Here is a 24,139-nt window from a genome sequence, read left to right on the forward strand (position 1 = left end):
TCGCATGCCATCCGCCATCTTCAGAATGGCTGAAAAGTGATTGATTGATTGATTTGTGGGGTTTAACGTCCCAAAACCACCATATGATTATGAGAGACACCGCCGTAGTGGAGGGCTCCAGAAATTTCGACCACCTGGGGTTCTTTAACGTGCACCCAAATCTGAGCACACGGGCCTGCAACATTTCCGCCTCCATCGCAAATGCAGCCGCCGCAGCCGGGATTCGATCCCGCGACCTGCGGGTCAGCAGCCGAGTACCTTAGCCACTAGACCACCGCGGCGCGGCATGACTGAAAAGTAGAAGAGAAAAGAAAAAGAAGAAGTGAATCTTCTAATGCTTACATAACCTCTCTAATGTTTACACAACACTGGCAGAGTAGTATTTATTTAGTCTGAAGCTTTCTGGACTTTCTTAAGCCCCCGCATGCAGTGTTCCATGGGGCCGTCAAATTCTGCTTCAGTCACTCCATATTTCACTTCTTTCGTGTCGCTTAATCCATGTACTGTTAAAACAATCAAATGTATCAGTGGATCGAATAAGTACGTGCGTAGTGAAGATAATTATTGGAATGAACAGGACCGAGCTATACCGTCGCGTAATAGACGAGTAAATGTGAAGTTATCAGACTCCGCACAGACATTTTTTTGAAGTGTCCAATACGCAGTGTCCAGGCGCGCTGCAGCGGTTCAAATAGCTGACCAACTTCGGCAACAAGCGCGCTAAATGTGACTCCTTGCCTCTATCCATTGCTTCTGGATTTACACAGTGAAAGTTTTCGTATCCAATTGCTTTATGCTCCCATGCACTCTTCTCTCCTGCTCTTCACATTATAACCAGCCGAACTCATCTATGCCTTTCACATCCTATCTTCTCCCTGTGACCTTTAACCATAAGATGTAGTATTCATTCAAAACATTAGGGCTGTCGCAGGCAACTGACACCTATAGAGGTTGCACGAGTACTCTTGGTAGACTTACACGAGTACATTTTGGTATAACTGGCAGTGCATGGCGTAGTCAGAGGGTGGCATACCCAGCACGTGCGCCCCCCCCCCTCCTTCTCACCGAACTATTTTCTTTCTTTTTCATTACATAGACATCCCAAAATTACACTTGACCCCACTTGCCTGCCAGGCCCCAATTCAGATGTAGGAGGTGCTATCCTCCCCCTTTCCTTCTAGACAATTTCTGCCTAAACCCCTGATAACTGGCATATATGCTGACGGGCTACGCCAAGCGAAAAGGTAAAGATGCGACCCATAAAAGAACAACAGCGAGAAAGAGACAAAGAAAGAGATGGGGAAAAGAGAGAGAGGAAGCAACGGAGAGAGGCTTTCTTTATACCCGTCTCCAACAACTCGCTGACTCCCTTGGTTTCACAATGTTGCCGTAAGAACGCACCACATTATGACAAAGTCATTGCGCACCTCTAATCGTCAACGGCGGTTTTGAGCTTTGAGAGCGGGGCGTGAGCCGTTTCACGTAGCGTTAAATATGTTAATTGCGCCGGGCTGCTGGGCCAGACAAAAAAGAAATGTTCTGCGGAAAAAAAATTTAAGTGTAATGCCTCAATTTTGGAGGCCGGCGACGCGCAGGCGGAGTAGCCCGTGTCGGAGAAACAAAGGTGATTTCGAGGACGAAAATAAAATGCGGGAAAGGCGGGAAACAGGTGTCGTCTTGCGCGGCGGCCAATTTCACTTCCGGCGGGAGACACATTCAACCTCGTCGATTACGTCATTACCGCGAGGCGCATGCAGCGTGCATATACCTCTTGGCGGCGGTGCGGCGATGCAAGAACAGCAATCATCGCGGGGCCAAATTAAGCCGACACGGACCGGGACAAGGCGCTAAGAAGTCCGAGCATGCGGCTTAATGCCCGCGTGTGCGGGTTGGGGGGCGTATGCGTCCATTGACGGAGTGGCGCGCGTAACCCGAGGTGGTTGCCGGTGGTGCCCTCGCGCGGGAAGGAAGTGCGCGCTTAATTGAGAGCGGCCAGCTCGTCTCTGCACTTTCGTCGCTCTAGAACAGTGCAGCAGTGCTGAAGCGGCGTCCTCACGGCCCTGATGCAGCCTTCATAATGGCGCCTAAATACCTCTTCATGTGGAGCACTACGTCGCATGTCTATGCATCGATGCCGAGATGAGCGAACAACGCACTTTTCGCATTACTTTCTTCTCCCAATTGTAACGCTATAAGGAAAGAAACAACCCCGTGAAGGATTCTTCGGTAGAGCAGCCGGATGTCGGCCTATGGCGACGCCAAAGTTGACACGATGGACACCAACGCCCGAGTGATCTCGAGTGCTCGATTGTTAATTAATAGGAGATTGCGCAACTCACCGCTACCCGCAGACCGGTCAATCATTACAAGAGAAAGCCTTCGTGAAACGCGCCGGGGCTTTGGTAATTCCGGGCACCCTTCTGATTATCGTACAGGCTATTACAGCGTCCGCGGCGCTGCACCGATTTAGCGGATTACTGGGCGCTCGCGCGTGCATTGCCCATCGCATCTTCGGCGGTGGCCGCGGCAAGTGCATGCAGCAGCCGGCGGGAGCGCTGGCGCGGAAACCGGCCTCGGCGGCGGCGGCGACCTGGGTGGTCCGGCCGCCAGTGCCAACGTCGCGCGGCCGAGTCCCGGCGAAGGCCGTAAAAAGAGACAGCTATTTATCGTGGCCGCTTGGTTGTAATGCGCGCCGCGCCGGCCTCCGGAATTGGAACGAGATTTCCGCCGCGGGGAGGCGCGCGGGGACATCGCTCAGCCGCGTGCATCGCTGAGGTCCGCGACCACGACGAAACGTCGCATGCGCCTTTCCCTCTCCCTCTTGCGAGGACGCTGTGTGTAAACTCCGCTGATGAGACGGAACAAAAGCGGCTCCGCCGCGGAACGAAAAGAGTGATTCTGGACAAAAGACGATGGAACTCTCGTCGGAACAGTCACGACACACACAAGGGACACGGAACGCAATGCCCCAACAGGAGATGTGTGCACTCTTCACTCTATATACGCTTTCTGTATACACCGCCATGGCGGACTTGTTTATGTTTACCGCGCGATAAGAGCGACTGTAGATTGGTCTATGACGATAGTTATAGCTCGAGAACAGAACGACGACGACGAAGAGACAAGAAGGAAACGAGCGCTCTTTGTCGTCGTTGTGTTCTCGCGCTGTAGCTATCGTCATGTCATACCAACTTGTCCAAACTGCCACACTTGTAGATTCATCATCACCATCATCAGCCTGACTACGTCTACTGCAGGACAAAGGCCTCTCCCATGTTCCACCAGTTAACCCGGTCCTGTGCTTGCTGCTGCCAATTTATACCCGCAAACTTCTTAATCTCATCTGCCCACCTAATCTTCTGTCTCCCCCTAACCCGCTTCCCTTCTCTGGGAATCCAGTCAGTTACCCTTAGTGACCAGCGGTTATCCTGCCTACGCGCTACATGCCCTGCCCATGTCCATTTCTTCTTCTTGATTTCAGCTGATATCCTTAACCCCCGTTTGTTCCATAATCCACTCTGCTCTCTTCTTGTCCCTTAAGGTTACACCTACCATTTTTCTTTCCATTGCTCGCTGCGTCGTCCTCAATTTAAGCTGAACCCTCTTTGTAAGTCTCCAGGTTTCTGCTCCGCAGCTAGGTACCGGCAAGATACAGCTGTTATATACCTTCCTCTTGAGGGATAGTGGCAATCTACCTGTCATAATTTGAGAGTGCTTGCCAAATGTGCTCCACCCCATTCTTATTCTTCTAGTTACTTCAATCTCTTGTAGATTGGTGCCCTGTTTTATCCGGGCATTTTTTTTTTTTAGCCAGCGTGTATACAAGGAGTTGAAGTACCAGAAAGTGAATTTTCATCGAATAAGCAAAATACACACGTGAAGCTTTTGTGTGGCCACTTGTCTACAGTTATAACACTTTCAGCGGGACATACTTTTATGAGAAGGAAGGCAGTGCGCGTGCTTCCTTAAATTACGTGTCAAGCAGCAGTACAGTGCTAGAACTAAAGTAGCCGGGCAATGTAAGTGAGCGAGATATTACTCATGACAGAAGGCGTTCTACATGAGGAGCCTCTTGGCTCGATGCTATAGCGTACGTCTAACGTAGACAAGGATTTAAATGGACATGATGTGCGAGGTGGGACTATACGCACGAAGCTATAGGTAGTAAAATAATGACTCCATTACTGCGTGCAGCTTGATGATCTTGTGAGCGTCTTCATCCAATGAAAGCTTCAAATGAAAGCTTAGTACACTTTCCTTTACATCAAGCAATATACAATGTACTGAGATCGATATATGAGCTATATATGGCAGCGTATTCTTTTGAATACTATGCCCGGACATTTATGTATAATCTATCGTTGGTTTGATACCTCGCATTATAAATTAATTACTCGATATATTTTTACGTTAGTATAATATTGGCACCAAAATCAATACTCACGCTCGAAAACTCGCTTATTTGGTGCAGGCCTAATTCCTCCTGTCCATGCTTCTTCCAGTCCATATTAGCACATTAATCATATGACGTAAGTGTTGAAAGAGTTCAAACAGCGCAGCTCCATGGTATGCTAAAGTCCGTAGTTTTTATTGCGAAGTTTCTTACTGGTGCATGAGCATATTTGACTGATGAGCTTACAAGAAAACAAACAAACGAAACTGCAAGCCGTTAGAGCACAAACACGAAGTCTACGAGCGCCAGTTGACGTGTACCCGAAAAGTGCGTACTTGATTTGGAGAATTCATCTATCTTACGACTGCATACGAATGTTCCCCGAGCTTCAAGTCTGGCCTACAACGCACTTGGTAAAACTCGGCTGTGGGTATACATGTTAGAGCGTTTGCACCTCGCCTTAGAAGGAAGCGTACTGTGGGTTTTTTATATAGAACACTCTGCCTTCTTCTATTGTATGTTGATATTATTTTTTATTAATCGGTGTACTTCAAGCCATCATTAAAACGTGAAGGTAAGCAGTCTGGGCCAATATCCTTGAATGGATATCTGTCAAAGCGTTCATGGTTTGATCAATAAATGAGTCAATCAATCGATGTTGTCAAGCTGCACGGCGGAACCAATAAGAGGAGCTAGAAGCGAGTGCCTTCAGCGAACCGTCGTGCTCACCATCCTGTATCCGTCCCTTGCGCTGCTTCGCATCTCTAATCCTGCAATTAAATCCCTGTTTTGGTTAAAATACAATTAAACGGCGATTCAATGTCCGCATTTTGGTCAGGGAAAGCCAGATCAGTTTGCGTTGCTCATGCAGTATATAGATAGAAGCTTCACAGGCGAGGATATATGTCTGTATACATGTGTCTCGACGCTATATGCATGGACGGAACCAGTCCTCGAATGACGCCACCTCGGACCGGCAGTTGTCCCGGAATGCGTTCATTTCTTCTGCATTCCCACACCAGGTGCGGTGAACAGTCGGGGTTGCATGCGGCATTAACGCGTGTACACATGCGCAGCACGCGTCTTTCAATTGCAGTATACGGCGCTCCTTGCATTCCGATATGCTCGGGCCCGGTTTGCTTAGCGACCCGCAAATCATGGTGGGTCCATATACGTCGGCTGTTCCATACACCGCGGCCTTTCCGGCTTTATGAGGCCATAAAGTCCAGGTAGCCCAGCCGAGCCCCATCCGCAAGGGCGACCAATGCTCGAGATTCGCGCCTGGGAATCTGTGCCCCCCTTCCTCGGTCCTCGCTTCCACGAGCTTTCTGGGACTTCTGTTTTGACTTTCATGAGCTCGAATATATATAGTAGCCGGGCTGTACTTGCGGCGGCTCTTATCGGAGATGCACGCAGTCGAACCTGTCGCTCAGCGTTTTAGTGTTGCCGATGAACCCCGCGAACGCGACGCTTTTCAAAGTGCGACAGAAATGGGAATTCTATACGCTTCAATCGTCGCCATCGTCCTTCTCAGTCGCCGTATATGCGTTGCCGCGGAGGCTCTTAGCCGGGAAATTGAGCCGGCAAGCCCGGGCGACCTTCGAGTACCGACGACAAGACCCCCGTCACCAGGACTGGGGGAGGTTATCGGGTCGAAGAATCGAGCAAACTGCACTTTCGTGCGGCAACTGAGTTCGCACTGCAAATATATACTGAGAAAGACACAAGCTGCCGCGTTGGATGAAGGCCGTTCACACTAATGCCGCTGTGTGCGGCCTCTCATGCTGCCAGGGAACGGCGAGATTGAGTTGTCGGCCCTCGTATTTAATGGATACGGTGGCCGAATAACCGCTGCCTACGAGATATAGAACAGTTGCGGTTGCAAAACTTGTATAGCGGCTTGTTTACTAAGTAACCCAGAAGCGAAACCCTTACCAAGTATTGCGCAATGAATAGATTTTATGCCAATACGCTTCGCAAATAAGTAACAAGTATGAGTAACTGACAATTCACACACACAGATTATATATATATATATATATATATATATATATATATATATATATATATATATATATATATATATATATAATCAGCAACATGCACTTGGTCGCATCGTCATTGCGTGTGTCGGTATATTTTTAAACTCTGGCTAAAGATAGCTGGAGCACCCGCTACTATACAAAAGTTAGTTGTAGAGCAAGCCATGTATACCTATACATCAAGTGAATGGAATGGAAATCACTCCTGTCAAACGTACCCTTGCGTATAACGGCGCTAGATGCTATTGTGAAGGCGCAGACATATATGTACTACCGAGGCACTCCCATTACTGGACATGATCATCATTTTAAAGCTTACGTCATTAGTAACCTTTAAATGTCTGATAATATGGAAATTATAGTCAATATATTTGCATTTACCCTGAACCGACCGACCCGATGATTTATGATGGCTACGTTCGCTGCACTCTGGCAACATTACCTTTCAATTTCAGTATACGAGCTCATGGTTGCTCAAGAGACCTCTTATTATAATCACAGCAATATATCGCCTTATAGCATCATGCATGTACGAAAGTTTTTCTCCGAACGTTATTGTTTTTCATGCGAATTTCTTGAGGATCGGATTAAACACTAACTGCTCACGTCGCGGTATATATAGTTTCCAGTTAACACATTTGCGGCTTTTTTTTCAGTCCGTGCATATCTCGTCTCAGTATACCATCGATGAAACAAACAACCGCAATCCATAGCTTACGTACCGACACGCCAGCATTCCTCAGTGGCGTAAATTATAGCACATATTGGAACAGGAATGCCGAAAAACAAAATAAAACAAAAACAAAAACACCGACATCCCCAGCAGGTAACAGCGTTCGCTCACTGATGGCTTGTTGCCAAGTGTCGCGTTTTATAGCTTTAGTTGATAGCTGCAATCTGTCGACACAAGGACGGCCATGGAAGAAGGCCTGTAGTATACATGCGCGTGTCTCAGTGGTTTCGAAAGCGGTGTCAACCACGTGTGGAGGTGCTAAAGCATATACGAGGCAACTTGTTCACCTTTTTGAGAACTTCAGTGAGCAAGCCGGAGCGTTGAGTGCTTGTCCCATATCATATCACGAAGGGAACACACATTTTGTCGATTTGTTGCATGTGTATGTTGCAAGCTACCCATAACATTCTCTGTATAACGTGCATTGCACAATTGCTTATGTTCATGTCGTTCCTCTGTAACAGAGACAATGAAGAGTATAGCGATAACTATAGACGTCTAACATCTTCAATGTTCTAAGAAAAGTGAACCAGGAATATAACGCCAGCCGTTTCCTCGAATTTCACTTGAAAATCACGCATCCTCCGTGGTGAATAATTGTAGTGATTGTCTTACATGTGCCTGGACCTTTCCGAACCACTTCTTTTACCAACTGAACACGCCAAACGGGCGTAATAAGGTATACACGCCCCAAATATCACAATTCCCACAGACAGCTGTACAGTGTAACAAAAATTATATCTTCAGATGAATGCATATATATCGTATACACAGGAAGGTGTGCAAAAGTTATATAGCCTGCATGTGATGGACTTTCCTGGGGAACGCCGCGCAAACACATCGAGAGAATACATAGACATTATGTCAGCACTCATCAAGCCAGAGCTCTGAAGTCCTTGTTTATTGAACAAGAAGGCTAAGGATTGTTGAGGCCTGGACATTTGAAAGGAGCATTAGTTTTTTTTTTTTTCTTCACTTGCTCGGTTGATGCACCAGTTCATTTCGCACACGATGCAACATTTGTTCATTGCAACAGCGATTGTGTGGCTCAGCCGCTGAGTTGCCCTATATACTGTCCACGACGAAAGCCCGCGGTTTGGAAATGTCGAAGGCATTCACAGAGAGAGAGAGCGTTTGGTCTCAAGGACCACGAAGCACCTCCAAGTGGACGCACCGTTACACACTCTAAGCCGAAAAGGATTAAAGTGGGGTATGCCATTGGTCCTTTAGGGGTCTAAATGCGCTGCCACAGATTTTGAACCAATTTTGGACTAACTGTGGGAGTGACTGCAAGGGTTCAACTGTTACCCCAAGCACTTACTCCGCTTGGTTTAAACGTTGGTCGCAGTGGAATGCTCCAGTGGGACTAACAGTTGAACCGTCTGGACCAATGGCAAAAAATGGCGACACTGCGTTTGTGGAGTATATTTTATGTTTATTCCAATTTAATCAGCATTGAGGAACATAGCGTGTTATTCATGCTACACACACACACACATACATACATACATACATACATACATACATACATACATACATACATACATACATACATACATACATACATACATACATACATACATACATACATACGCAATATTATTTGAAAGTAAAACACCGCAAACACTGACTGCCCGCGCTATGCTACGAGAACAGACTATCGGGTATATATAGCATACTGCAGTATTTTGACCTCCCATCTAGTGCCAGTGGACGACTATTACTTGGCTTAAAAAAAACAATAAACATTGATACCGTAACGCGAAAATTTACATGGGCTGATTCGTAGCACCGATGCGCACCGATCTTTTAATTTGGATTTATCTAATCTTCAACATGCCTTCAGCCTGAGACTACGGATTATCAGCTGGCATTCGATCATGTCGGCCGAACCAGCATTCGCAGTGCTGGCGCGTGGTTCCGCAAACACAAACATAGCAGCGGCGCTTATGCTGGAAAACGGCGAAGCAGCCAGGCGCCCCGCCGATGCCATACCGTGTCAACTTGCCGACGGCGTCGCTATAGGCTTACGACGAGTACGGCTAAACGACCACCGGCGATCGCAACATGCGGCTCGCGTGGAATTTTCGTAGTCGTTATTTTATTGTCACAATGAACAGTATAGGTAAGTGTCCATGTTCGTGGTGTCTTACCAGGTGATGTAGATATCTGTATACTTACAGCGACGAGACCGTTCGCAGGCATGGTTCTTTCATCGTGCTGGTAAGTCGCTCCCTGTGTACCGCCGGCCGCACGATTAGTCGTATCCGCGATCGCCTACACGCTGGATTTTTGATAACGATTGTCGCATGGAGAAAAAGACATCAGTTTGTCTGCGCTACATCTTCTGTGAATTTGTACGCGACGTTCCCTTCGCTTGTGCCGGCAATGCACTCACACCGGCAGCCAGCTTGATACCGATGACGTACGAAGCCTACTTTTTCTATATATCGCTTTGAAGTTGTGGTCACTGTGTGGGTACACGACCGCCAATGAACAGCTTACTTTTATTAGCGTTGTCAATGTTCATCGTAGTTCGAACTAATTCAGCACATTGAAGTGAGTTATCCGCATTGCCCGTGTTCGACAATTTTCACTTGGTTTCGGCCCGCCCGTTCCGGCACAGTGAAAACGCGAGGGCGCTTGTTGTGTGAACTGACTGCGTGTTGCACTACTTGCCTCTCATAACATCTTCTATTCGTTTCATAGTGCTTCACTTTCACAGTGGCGTATCGCCAATATAACTTGTTTTTATGATCGCCGACCACGCCGAGCATTGCAGTGCAGCATCGACAGGAGGCGATCGCGGCGCAGTTGCCCTCCCCGTTGGTCTCTTCATTGCCGGGCGTTTGCGCACGACACGCACTGCCACGCATTTAGTCCTTGTTGGATGAACCGTTCGTCCGTTGGTTTAACGGCTGCAGTTAGTCCAAGTTTGCCGAATTTTGGCTTAGAGTGCATCCACTACATCGGTGTCAAATCGGGGTTCGCCGTGCGTCATCAAATACGGACCTTGAAAAACAAGGCACGCGGTACTAAAATCGGCGGGACATTAGTAACTTTAATTTTAAGAAAATGTGATAAAAGTCAGAGCTTCAATCTGAGTCGAACCCATCAGCTCTGCGTTTCATTCAAGTGTTCCATCACAGAGCCGTGCTCAAAATCCCTCTATAGAAAAAGATCCTAAATGCAGTCGTCATGTAGGACAAAGATAATAATAATAATAATAATAATAATAATAATAATAATAATAATAATAATAATAATAATAATAATAATAATTCGTGGGGTTTTACGTCCCAAAACCATGGTTATTAAGGACACCTTATGTAAAGGAGGGCTCTGGAAATGTTGGCCATCTGTCACATGTTTCTCCGAAATTTACCCTTCATTCAAAGGCGACCTCATTGGTCGGAATCGAACCCGCGACCTTTGGGCCAGCAGCCGAGAACCACTGCTCCACCGCGGCGGCAAAGAGCGTATACTCTCACCCCTCCTAATGCATGAGAATAGCGTTAACGGGTGGGTGGCTGAAAGCTATAAACCGCCCCATTACAAAGCAGCGAGCAGTAGTTCATACAAATCATAATCAGTCGTATATCTTCTACCAGATGTGCAGCTACGCACGTAATCTCCCAAGCTTATATGACGATGGTGATGATGATGATGATTGTAGTGCAGCGGTGGATTTTGCCTTCGAGTCATCTTCTAGGCAAGTATATGTACTTGCCTATATATTGCCACGTATACCTCCAGGGGGTGTCGACAAGGTTTATTGATGTCCGAGCAACAGGGCTCTAACCAAGCGCGTCGGTTGGGCTTGTTTGCAGAGCGGGGGTCCACGCGCACTTCTTTCTTCTCTGTGGTGTGTGCCTTCACCTTGGCATACGACCCACTACTAAAAGTAGGTGGCAATATACATAGGTTTTTTTATCTATAAACGTAAAGAAACCTATTAGGATTTTTGTTTGTCTTTTTTTAGCTTATTTATCAAGTGCCGTGATTTGGTTTTCGTACAAGTGATTTCCGGTGCTGGGCAGGTATATTTCTTTTGCAGTGACACGTTCTTGTGTAATGTTCACATGCATTTTCGATTTTATTTTGAGGTGACTGAAGTGAAAAAAAAAGAAAGTCTTTTAAAAGAGTTCACTGTTGGGCGAGTTGGCGTTTTGACATGAAAACCAAACCGAGTTGCGCAATTAAAACATGGCACACGAGAAGGAACAGACGAGAACAGACGTGCCTGTTTCTATGAAAAAAGTATATTTGACAAAAAGTAACAACAATCTCGCGTGCTCGTTCGCGTCGTTCTATCGGCGTCAAATGAAACCCGAACAGTGGCAGGCCTTCGCGATTGTATATATAGTGCGTGCCGTCTATTTATCACCATAAACTGGCGCGCGAATCCTGTTCTGCTGCACTGCACATACATGCGTATACCTGTCCGTGGTGATAAGTGGCTGACACGCACTATATACCATCCCTAAGGCTTGCCACTGTTCATGTTTCATTTGACGCTGATGGTACATACTCACGTTGAAAGAAGTGCATCGTCACGCGTGCACTATTGATCTAAAATTATCCAAGTTTTCAAACAAAAGGTTATGCCGTAAACAGCAAAATGTTACATGCCATTACGCGTCGGGGATCAACAAACTAATTATTTGCAGAGAAAATCTTTTTTTAAAATATTTTGCGCTATGGCTGCTATGGCAAGCTTTCCAATTGAAATTAAGCTATAATTCAAATAATTCAGGTGGCAGCCTTAACTGAAGTGGAAGCACAGCCTGCTGACAGTGGTTATTTTAATTTAAAAAAAACATCAGTGTAAGTTTGGAATGAATGCAGGTGCATGCAGTGTCAAATATTGCTCTGACAGCCGCTGTACAAGCGATATACAACCCGTACTTTAACGGTGAGCTCGTAAACTTGCTTCGCAAAATCTGTTTGTTATTTAACACAAAAGCATCCGTAATTTATATACGGTTTTACATGTCCGTTTTACAAAAAACAACCGTTTTTACAATATAAAAACAATTTATTCCAAGTTAACATAAAAGCGTCCGTAATTTATACAACGGCTTTAGCAGATTATTTATTAAAAAAACTATTCCAAGATACGGAGAAGTGTTTAGTCCCACATTGTCAGCATGTTCTGCCATTGAGTTGGGTTATTATTGTTAAATGTTTATGTCATGTACTAAGCGAAAGCATGAAACATCATCGCATCCAACGCGCGCCTATCAGACGTCACACTGAACTAAAGATAGCGCAAGCAAACGCCTACAACACAACACTATGATCACGTGTTGGCACCCCTCACGAAAACGGATTTTCTATCAACTACAAAGCTTTCCTTTCCTAAAAGTCGGCATTTCCTGGCCGCTTTCTCAAACAAGCGGTCGTTTCATATATGAAAACTTACGCATGGCTGACTTCGTTTTGATGACCATTTTCTCATTTTTTAATGAAATGAAAAATAAATAAAGGAATTTTTGTCATTTTTTCATTTCTAACTTTTTGATTTTCAAGCACTGTCAATCTCTCAAAGCGATCATTACGCTTTGGAAGTATAGTCATTTGTGAAAAACACACAAATAATGCGAGCAGAATAGTCTCAATGCGAAAAGAGAAATTTACATATCTATGCAAAAATTTCTTGGTGACGGCTACGCCTCTACACCCGTTTGTTAGGATAGAGATAAAAATTAAGAATCAACACGTAACGACTTTCTCTTTGCACATATATGTATTTATACCATAAAAATATATTCAATCAGGCAAAAGCCATAAGTTCAGGGTGGATAGGAGCTTGTATAGAGATGAAAAATTGTTGAACACGGGGTGTAGCTGGAGCCAGCGTTTCAACGAGCCATCTTGTCTTCTTCAGGGACAGCAAATGAATGAAGAACGGGACAAGCGGTATTGTCTTCTTTAAAGGAAACAAAGAAACGAAGACCGCGGGACAAGCAAACAAACAGCAGTGGTCTTGTCTTTATCAAGGACAACAAATGAAAGAAGATCATGCAATCAGCGGTGTCCGGTAATCGTTCATCTATTGTCCTTGATCACGACAAGACTGGACAACATAGGACAAACAAGTTTTTTTGTTGTTTTCGGGGAAGACAAGAGCGCTGGTGCTTGTCCAGTGGTTTGTCGTTCCTATATATGTTGTCCTTGAAAAAGACAAGACCACTGCGGGGCTTGTGCCGTCATATTTATTTCTTCGTTGTCCTTTGAAAGACAAGACCACTCGTCAGAACGCTGGTTCCAAACGCACCGTTTGTTCAATAACTTTTCATCTCTACATTTAGTCAGGGTACTTTAAAGACAGGCGGACGCTTGAAGTCATGGAAAGCTTCTTCTTGAACAGAGAATGACGCCGTAGCCAGCGTTTCGAAAAGTGAACTTAATGGTTGTCAACGCTGCTGTGAAGAAGATAAGTCTCCTTGTCAAAACGTTAGCTCCAGCGATATATATATAGCAATTATGTCATGAAATGTTGATGATAGCACAGGATGCGGGGTCAGAAGCGAATGTGCATGCGTCATAGTGTTGCGTGTGAGCTTGAGCCAATTGTGCTGAGACGTGCCGTTCCTCTGTTCTAGTGGTCCGTACAGAGGCCTCCACGTCCAACCAGAAAGGTATGAGGACTACAATTGGCACATGCATCTGCGCGAACACGAACAGCTGAGCTGGCGCTGCTCTATATGTACACACACGGTCGGCATAGCGGAAATTCGCTATCTTGGTGCGTGATCCACACAAGCAGCGACTTTCAAAATTCGGCTGTAACAGCAGTTTGGGGACAAAACTATAGTCGCGTATGCTGTTGGCCAATGCCAAAGTTTTCTCGTGACTGTTGCATGACTGCCGTTTGCATTCAGTGTGTTGTGCGTGTGAAAATCGTGCATGCGTCGACGATAAGAATTTTTTTATGAAGTATGTTTGAAGAGGGTGGGATGGGGTTTATCTGTACTCCTGTTCCCTTGCATATTAGTTTGCATCACGCAAGAAGTTGTCAACGACCAAAACAGCAGCACAAATTTTGCACATGGGCATTAACATTCCTTAACTCTGTGCTAGAATGCAATTGTCCATGAAACAACAATGTTCACATGTGCTAAATGTTCACACACCCGAAACAACCACGCTTCAGAGACGAGTTCTTTGAGGTGGTCACACAACAGTCACAATAAGAAGTTGCCCGCACTTTAAAGACAACGAAACAAACACTGAACACTGATAGGCACGATAACAGGACAAACGCACGAAAATGTGCTATTCTATAACCACGCCCACATAGCTGTTAGGTCATCTATAAAGGCAGCATAACGTTTTCTCAGACTTTGGGAATAAAAGGGTCGTTGATGCATCTTGGTAACTCGTGTATATTTTTGTGTCTTGTGAGTGAGAATATGCAGGTGAACAACAGTCACTTCCTCATTTCTCTAGATTTAGCGAATTATGTACGATACCTGCATATTGGCTATATATGGAAAGGTGTATTGGAAAGGCTATATATGGAAAGGCTATATATAGAAAGGTGTATCATCTGTGCCATGCATTGCGAACTCAACAGAGCCATCCTGTAGTACAGCGGATCGTTTCGTGCTCCAGATATATAGAGTTAAACACATCACTCTTGAACTTCGCATGTGCTCTATTCAAATTGCAGAACTCGCTTTATTTGAATCCAACTTTTTCACTTTCCCGTGCTACATTCTGCCGTTTATGTAGAGCTTCGGTAACGGCGGGGAAAACCATGCATGGTATAAATCCAGAAGAAAGATCCTCCGATATGAAGAGGGCTTTTCGTGACTTTTCCGCTAGGGGAAGGACGCAATCTCCGTGGCGTCGTGAAAAAGGCGGATCGACAGAACGTTTTATATGCTTATGAAGTGTCGTGCAGCATAGATATATAAATCACTCGTTTTTACTCCCAGGCAAGCATAAGTGGATTGCCTGAGAAAGAGGTATATATAACTGAAAGATAGGTAAGTTAACAAGGATGAGTGCGGTTGGCACTCATCCTTATTAGGGATGAGTTAAAAGAAAACGAGACTTCAAGATGACGAGGAGGACGAGTGTTTTTTTTTTTTGCATAAACGCAGGCGCGCATTGAAATGTTCCCTATTCAATTCCATATATATTGTACGTATATACTATGTCACCAAAGGAATAGCGCCAACGTTTGCAATATTCCACCTCACGAGGCCGCAGTAATTTAGTACTATAAGGGCCTGCGATTTAAGTGTGTTGACATTCACACAGAAGGTCCTGTAGCTTATTCTATTTAACACGAGCTGCATTTCCACTGTCCGGCATCCATGCTGACTAAAAATGAATGCGCGTCCTGGAAGGCTATAGATAGCTCCTCGATATATACACGAAATCTGCATAACAATACTTCATTGTTTCGAGGGAAAGTTTCATGTGTGGCCCTATATGACATCGGCCTATACCGAGATAACGATACAAACACTTAAAGCAAGAATAAAGGAAAAAATATTGAAAGCTAATGCATATAACAAGGAAAATAAAAAAACGCCTGGTTCGCATGAATGGCAAACATGCATATGCATATATATATATATATATATATATATATATATATATATATATATATATATATATATATATATATATATGGGTAAGAGGTGTACACCTAAGGGCTCGTTGTTCTATGTTTTGACACAATAATAATGAGATCTAACAGACAGTAATGCCAAGGAATGCATAGGGGAAGTTATCAGAACAAATGTAATGTAAATAATAAGAATGAAATGTGGGTGAAAAAATAGCCAGCCGTGAGCAGGAATCGAACCTATACGACCTTCGAATAACGCGTTCGATTCGAAAGTCGTAGGTTCGATTCCTGCTCACGGCTGATCATTTTTTCACCCACTTTTCTTTCTTATCATTTACATTGCAATTCGTTCTAATAACTTCCCCTATACATTCCTTGGCATTACTGTCTTCTGTTAGATCTCATATATATATATATATATATATATATATATATATATATATATATATATATATATATATATATATATATATATATATATATATATATATATATATATATATATATATATATATATATATATATATATATATATATATATATATATATATATATATATATATATATATATATATATCGGCTGGTTATTTTTTCATCCACTTTTCTTTCTTCTTATTTACATTCCATTGGTTCTAATAACTTCCCCTGTACATTCCTTGGCATTATTATCTGTTAGATCTCATTAATATTGTGTTAAAACACGGAAAAACGAGCCCTTACGTATACACTTCTTTCCCTTATTATATATATATATACACACATATATATATATATATATATATATATATATATATATATATATATATATATATATATATATATATATATATATATATATATATATAGCCACCGAGGTGTTTTCGAGCTGACCACGACGGCACGGTGTGCAGCATCACACTCGCAAAACGAGGCTGATGGAGCCACCCGTCACGAAGTGGATCATGACGCGCGTATACGAGGTCGCACAGCCGAGAGAAACTGCATGCGATGCGGCGCGCACATCGTCGGGGCCGCAGAGGTGTCGGCTTGCAGCGTGTTAGAATTTATAAGGCGCACAGCTTTTCATCGCACCGACGGGCTGACAGGTTCAGCTTATACGTTCTGCAGTTCGTCCATGGAGTGTAAGCGTGCGTGAGGGCTGGAAGCGCGCAGTGTTTTATACCGAGACCGCAGGGCAGGCTGTCGTCGGCTGTAATCAACTTTTGAATTCGCAAGGATGTTCGCCATCATCGTGTAACACGATGACGTGGCGTCATTGCTGTGGTCTAAGGTGTCCGCGTGTAGAAACGTATTTTTGTGCCTCTGAACCTCTGTGTCAAGATGCAAGTGAAAAGGGTTCAGCATAAGCATTGCATGTGAAGCTCAAGATAGATAGATAGGTAGTTTTATATATATATATATATATATATATATATATATATATATATATATATATATATATATAGAGAGAGAGAGAGAGAGAGAGAGAGCATGTGTGTGTGTGTGTGTGTGTGTGTGTGCTGATGAACAGTTCATGTTTTAACATAAATGAGTCGTATAGTAATGTTGGAGTGACGCGTATTCTATAGACCATGCCACACTATCGCAAAAAACACAAGTATATAGGTTCTAAAACAAAACATAACCTATAACCAATACTATAGTCGGAAAAAGCAAAGAGACGCTTATTTCGAGCGTTCTGCACGCAAAGCAGCAGATATGAATGGGATTAGTATATAATATGTGCACGTTATGAACAGTTCGGCAGTTCGTCCGCTTTTAAGTGTCAACACTGGAGGCAACACCACCAAACTATATACACTGTAAACAGAAATAAGCCGAAATGGGAGTAAATGACCTTGTCCTCTAGCGCACACCCAGATGGGAGTTTTAAAAAACCCGTCTCTGGGAGTAAAAAATTTACTCCCCATCAGAAGGGGGTTTTCGCATGGTGTCAGGGGGGTTTTTATTTACATCCATAGGGGAACTTTTTCAGGTCAGTATGGGAGTAAATTTTTAGCGTCGACCGAGAAAAAAAATTACGTCAGCAGCCGTACCATGCGCAAGCGTAACTTTAATTACATTTAATACGCACAACAATGATTACAGTACACAAACATTATCACAACGTCCACGTAATATCACAACACTCGCACTCACCACAGCTTGCCACATGCAGTACACACCTACCATATAGTCACCGAGTATATATAGGCACCCCATTCTGACCTCCTGTAGCCCAGGTTAAAGCCTTTTTGTTTCTAATAATTAAGCAATAAATACGCACGGCGTAAGTATGAACTTGCGGTGGTCTGATGTAAGCACTTCAACACACATGCCTTTTATCCTAATCCTGCCTAATATTTAATATTTTTTTACTATAACGAAAAAGTTTTATCAGTTGACGCTCTGTCGTACAGGCTGAATTCGCATCAGCAGTGCTGTTTGTGGACCCGTAAAATGCACTGAATCATACACAAAGTGGGCGCGGCCTTGAATGAACACATTAACGAGGCACATTCAGCAGCTCCAGCGATGAACCGAGGTAGACCACCGCTACCGCGTTCGACGACTAGGCCTCACTCACGAGTACGGCACGGTGATTCGATGAATGACAGCTGGCGATCACAAAATGCTTGCTGATGTGCAGTTTACGTCTCGTTTTTCCCATGCACAGAAATAGGTGTCCGCTATCCACGCAGTTTAAGCTACGGAGCGATAGACTTAAACGAATGAGACGGTTCGCAGTCGCTGTTCCCGTTGCTCGCATGCATTGCATGTATAGCTCGCAGAGCTCGCCACGGCGGCCGGTGCGCAGTGCGAGCTCGATACGATGCCGGCTTGATACTGACGCCATAGCGAGGGCTTAGATGTTGCAGCCGGTGAAATACCGGTGACACTCCGAGAAGCCACTATCGGAGGAGACGGGGCGAGCGCGTCGCCGGCGCAACTCTCAGACCGGTTGCCGGACAGCCTGCCGTAGTCGAGCGAAGCCTACTTCGAACCGCTTCGAAGTTTTACGGTGCAATCGTTGACGATCGTACTCCGCCTCGTAGTTAGTCATTGACAGCTGCGGTGGCAAGGCGCAGAAGACTGTTATACATCCCAGCAGCCTTCATTTTTTGTGAAACACATTCTTTGCATCGCCGGTGGTCGGTGCTAGCTCGTAGCGCTTGCCGTGGTGGCCAGCGCACAGTGCGAGTTCGATACGATGCCGGCTTGATACCGACGGCATAGCGAGGCCTTCTTACCACTTAGATGTTACAGCCGGTGAAATACCGGTGACACTCCGAGAAGCCACTATTGGCAGAGACGGGGCGAGCGCGTCGCCGGCGCAACTCTCAGACCGGTTGCCGGCCAGCCTGCCGTAGTCGAGCGAAGCCTACTTCAGACCACTTCGAAGTTTCTGATGGTGAAACTCCAGGAGCAGCCGCTGACGATCGTAAAGCTTACTTTTGCTACCATTAATTTATTCTTCGAAGTTTTTTGTTACTCGGCCCTTTGAAGCGTGGCATTCAGGACGTTTCGTTGAGGAATCGTACCGATGTGCAGCGTGGTTTAAGGTGCGAAATATATTGAAATGTTCCCAGTAAATACCAACCGGTCGTTGCTATTCTTCGCTGCACTTATAATTTCGTTGCCTGTTGACAGATGCTGACACGGTTAGCCACACAAATCACATTTGTTTCACACCGACGTGCAAACATATGCCCGTACAGACACATACACACACACACACGCACACGCACACACACACACACGTCACGCCCAAAGAGGGTTTTTAAAGCTCCTATAGGGAGCTTGTAACCACGTGACCTGAAACTCCCTGGGGAGTTTAACAAGGTCATGTCGTTCATAAACTCTGTGATTAAGGAGGGGGCGTTTTACGATGACATGTGCCGAGTTCACTCCCTACCAGGGAGTAAATAATTGGGGCAGGGGAGTTTTGTGGGCTCATGTGCTGGAGAAACTCCCATTTCGGCTAACTTTTGTTTACAGTGTATAAGCTGGCGCTTTAATGTGCAACCGTCTAAATGCGTGCTCTGTTTTTATAGCACGTGTATACCTCTAAAGCCTTTATTTGTCGTAATTGTTATGTATACATAGTTTGAAACAATGGACCCCAATTACGACACGTAACTATACACGCTATCGCTCAGTTCTTAGCGCTGCTACATTATACGCCGTCTATTATATATGGCTCCGTGCTTACGCGTCCAACATTTATTGCTTATTCGTTTTTCATTAAATTATGGTTGCACCTGCAGTTTCTGCTGCAATATGTGAACGAGGGAATTGTGTACACAGATGAACAGGCAGATATATTTTTTCATGGTTTCGCTACCATGTTGTTAATTGACCCGATTGCCTCTGTAGAACAGTGGCGTGGAGTGGACTGATATATACAGACCACGAATTTATACTCGGACGCGCAGCGCTGTGAGTCCCGGAGGCAGGCGTACCATATGGCTAATTCCACGTTGTCAGAATTTCGCCCCGTTGTCGGAATTTCGCCCCGTTGTCAGAATTTCACCCCATTGTCAGAATTTCGCCCCGTTGTCAGAATAGACCTTGTCAGAATTTCGTGCGGACGGAAAATGAGCAGCAGAAAAAAATGCGTCCTTTTTTTTATCTTGTATTCTTCTCTCTGCTTAAAAAAGAAGCATTGTTGTGGTACTTTAAGCAGGCCTGTAATTCATGTTGAAAAGACAGGAAGTATACGGACACTATAAACACACCTACGAAATATGTATTACAGCTGAGCTGTCTGTTATTCCAGGTCTCTTAAGTTTGGTAAAACATTTCTTTGTTGCGCAAAAAGAAAACCATGCAGAGCATGTGGTTTTTAATTTGAAATACCACTTCATTTCGACTGCAGTGTCGCTTCGACCAATAATACTTCCTTTTCGTGTCAGAGTGAGAGCTCACGAAAACGTGGCTTGGGCATAAGCCTGTAGACAAGGACGGACGATGTGCCGAATGCTCGCGAACAGGAATCGACGATCGCCTTTTTGGGCTTCGCGTCGTAAGACGATTTTGCGCTTGGGTGAAGCGGAGAAAGAAAAAAAAAGTAGAAAAAAAGTTGAAAGATGGACAGTGAGAAACTCGATGTGCAATCCCCCACCACCACAGGAGGCATTTTCCGTGGAGCGCTTACAAATCGTTTCATCGAGAGTTGAAATGGCTTTTCAGTGTGTGTGGATTATAACTGGTACTTCTAATGTCGGCGGTATACGGGTGAGCCATAAATGTCCTGCAGTGATTTTTGATCGGTATATATACCATCCCGTTATATATGCGAAGAATCTTGCGCGTTCCTGCTATATAGTATACTGCAGCATGCATGTGAGTCCATGCACACCGAAGTATATAACAGATGTAGGCCCGTGTACTCAGATTTGGGTGCACGTTAAAGAACCCCAGGTGGTCAAAATTTCCGGAGCCCTCCACTACGGCGTCTCTCATAATCAAATGGTGGTTTTGGGACGTTAAACCCCACGAATCAATCAATCAATTATATAACAGAAACGCGCCTATCCTGAGGCGCGTTTCTGTTATATATACGCTATAGGTATATAAAGACCTGTCAGCCGTATATTTTGTGCTCCAGAAATATCGAATTTATATACACTAAACAGATACAGCGAAATTACAACAGCACTATTGCGTGTTTATGAAGCGCTATGTAATTATCTTTTACACACCACGTGTTCCTTCATACGGCTCATTTTTGCTTTTCATGTTGGCATTGCTTATGTTCGTATGTCGTAACCCCCCTCCCATTTCTTTCTTTGTTCTTTTTTTACTCTATATACACACGCGCTATATGTGAGCGTGGTGTCAAAAACTACTGTTTCATTTATTATGAACAATTTTATTGAGTGTTACACTTCAAAACATAACACTGCGCTGTTTTAGAGACCTGATTTCTACATAGTTTCACGAGGAAGTTATTGCTGGCAATAGATGTGCACATGTATATATACAAAGCACGAGCAGATATCTTTCTTTCTTTTTTCTGGGGGAGAGAGGGCATAGATATATGTATGCGCGAGTGTTGTATATAAATGCACAAATTATGTAATTAAAGTTAATTGGGAGGACATTAGCTTGCATTGAAGCACTGCATGGGCATAAGAGCGCGAGTGTTGATTCGTAGGTCTATACATTCGTAGTGTTTTGTGATTGTAAGCTTTACGTACGACAACTGTTTCGTATGAGAGCAGAGGAGCAGCCAACGCCACATTATAGGCACCATTCTCGCTTTAAGTGCAATTTTCCTTAATTATTTCTAAAAATTCCCATAATAAAGTAACCTTGAGCGCACAGAGAACATCCCGTTTCACAGGGGCATGTGTCAAACACAATGGAAGCAATAAAAATAAGTACATATAATACTAACGCCCGAAGAAAGAACCTCCCAAATGACGCAATGCCTTTACCGAACTAAATATATGATGTTTATGAGAGCAACAATGGTGATGTTTATCAGAGCAACAATATATGACGTTTATGAGAGCTGGCAACACTAAAAGTTGTCAATGCGTATGTGCCGTTTATTTGAAAGTTTGCGTAGCACTGCACATGCTTAAAACTGGTTTACAATTTATAGATGCTTTTTCACGCAGAATGTTCAACAATAATAAAAGAAGCTCTGCGGTATAAAAAACAATGTCTCGCCGTGTACAAGCCGTATAGGCGAATATATATGCACAGCGCTGCCTATAGTGTCAAAGCCATAAGCCACGGTCCCACGAGGATATCTATAATACCTCTATTCTTATCCCGGATAATGTGCGAATGGAGCGGTTATAAATACCACGCCGAAACCTCATTTTCGTCGCTACACCTGTGCTATGCGCTCTGAGCGAGCGTGCCAGGAAGGTTGCAATCGCGAGGCATGTGTCACGAATTGAGACATCTTTCTGCGAAGCCGCGGCAACCACACTGCATGGCGACAAATTCCGGCAGAAGGTGATTCTTTACGGCGATAACGAGCGCCGAATGACGTCAGCCTCACCTTCGGGGGGAAAAGCTGCACGGTCCTTATCTCTGAGAGCGTGCGACCGCGAAAACCACGCCGCGTCACTTACTTTTAAAGGAGCCATTCGCGACGACTTCCTAAAGCCGCGGCGTATCGGGCGGGCCAACCGCCGAGATGCCGAATTTGGAGAAGTCGTTACCTGTTGAATCAGCTGAGATGGAGGAGGACTCGAAAGAAAGGAAGAAAGGCGTACCGCGGGGAAGGAGAGAGACGGTGTGTAGCTTCACTAGGCAAACAGCCGATGTGTCGCCTAAATACACGGCACAGGCGGCAACCTAAAGAAGAACCTCTTCAGGAAGCCCCGTGAAATGGCCGACGCTTCGGCGAGGCAATTTTTTCCCTCCTCGTTTCGGGCGATATTTACGAGAGCAGCTGAAAAGCGCTGCAGAGGAGGAGAGAGGTGGCCGCAGTTCGGAAGTCCTGTCAAAAAAAAACTCCGCATAGCACCTGAGCGGGGACGTGCCCCCTGTCAGCGCGCCAAACCGGCTTCTCGCACTCCATTGGCCATGGTCGTTTGGTAGGCGTAGCCGAAATGAGACTCCGCCTTCTCGTCGTTGATGTGGAGAGGGGGTGTCGGTGGACGACACCCCAAGGTGGCGAGCGCCGACAGCTGGCGCCTACGCTTCCCCTCTCTTCGTCTGGTCGTGTAAGCGGGAAATAAAAGCGTGCGAAGAGCCGCATTTGTAATTCCATCGGCCTCACACATCGCAGCTCTTGCCGGATTGAATTTGACTACGCCTTGTTTGCAGGGGCGCTTCAAAAGAGGGTTAAGCGCGTTATTGCTCCGCGGTGGCAGGAGGGCCCGCATTTTGAAAGACTATGGAAAGAGCAGCTGCTCGTAGTTTGAGCGCTTCGCTATAGACTGAGAAAATGATACTCCGATGGAATGAAAGCATAGACATGTAAAAGCAACTGATGTTTGGAACATAGTGTGTGTGTGTGTGTGTGTGTGTGTGTGTGTGTGTGTGTGTGTGTGTGTGTGTGTGTGTGTGTGTGTGTGTGTGTGCGTGTGTGTTTAAGCTCATATATTTAAACAGTATTTATTCAGTGGTAATAATGGGCATAATGACAAATTTGTCATTACTCGTTGTTTCTGCATTATGAGCTGCATATATGGTCGTGCTTCCTATAGGTAACACAAAGACGGCGGCATATATACCGATTCCCATGTTCTCTCTGTATACCTCTCTCTTTCATCTCCCCCATCCCTCTCCCATGCGCAGGGTAGCAAACTGGCTGCCTATAGGCTGGTTAACCTCCCTGCCTTTCTTTTCCCTCTATTTTCCTTCCTTCCTTCCTTCATGACGATAACATGTTCAAAGAACAGAATAGCCAACTCAACATCGACGCTGGCTGT

General features: G+C 44.9%; 1 protein-coding gene across 2 annotated transcripts in view; it reads left to right on the forward strand.

Moving 5' to 3' along the window:
• LOC142761710 (homeobox protein engrailed-1-B-like) overlaps positions 1-24,139 on the forward strand; it is a 92,237-nt gene that overhangs the window by 61,792 nt on the left and 6,306 nt on the right. Inside the window, exon 2 of one of the 2 annotated variants that reach the window (XM_075885150.1) lies at positions 13,777-13,812. The exons of the other annotated variant lie outside the window; for it this stretch is intronic. Within the exon in view, the coding sequence (XP_075741265.1) occupies positions 13,777-13,812 (36 nt within the window). The remainder of the gene's footprint in view (positions 1-13,776; positions 13,813-24,139) is intronic. 2 annotated transcript variants of the gene reach the window in all.

The sequence above is a fragment of the Rhipicephalus microplus genome, unplaced genomic scaffold (genome assembly GCF_043290135.1).
Source record: "Rhipicephalus microplus isolate Deutch F79 unplaced genomic scaffold, USDA_Rmic scaffold_74, whole genome shotgun sequence".
NCBI classification, from domain to species: domain Eukaryota; kingdom Metazoa; phylum Arthropoda; class Arachnida; order Ixodida; family Ixodidae; genus Rhipicephalus; species Rhipicephalus microplus.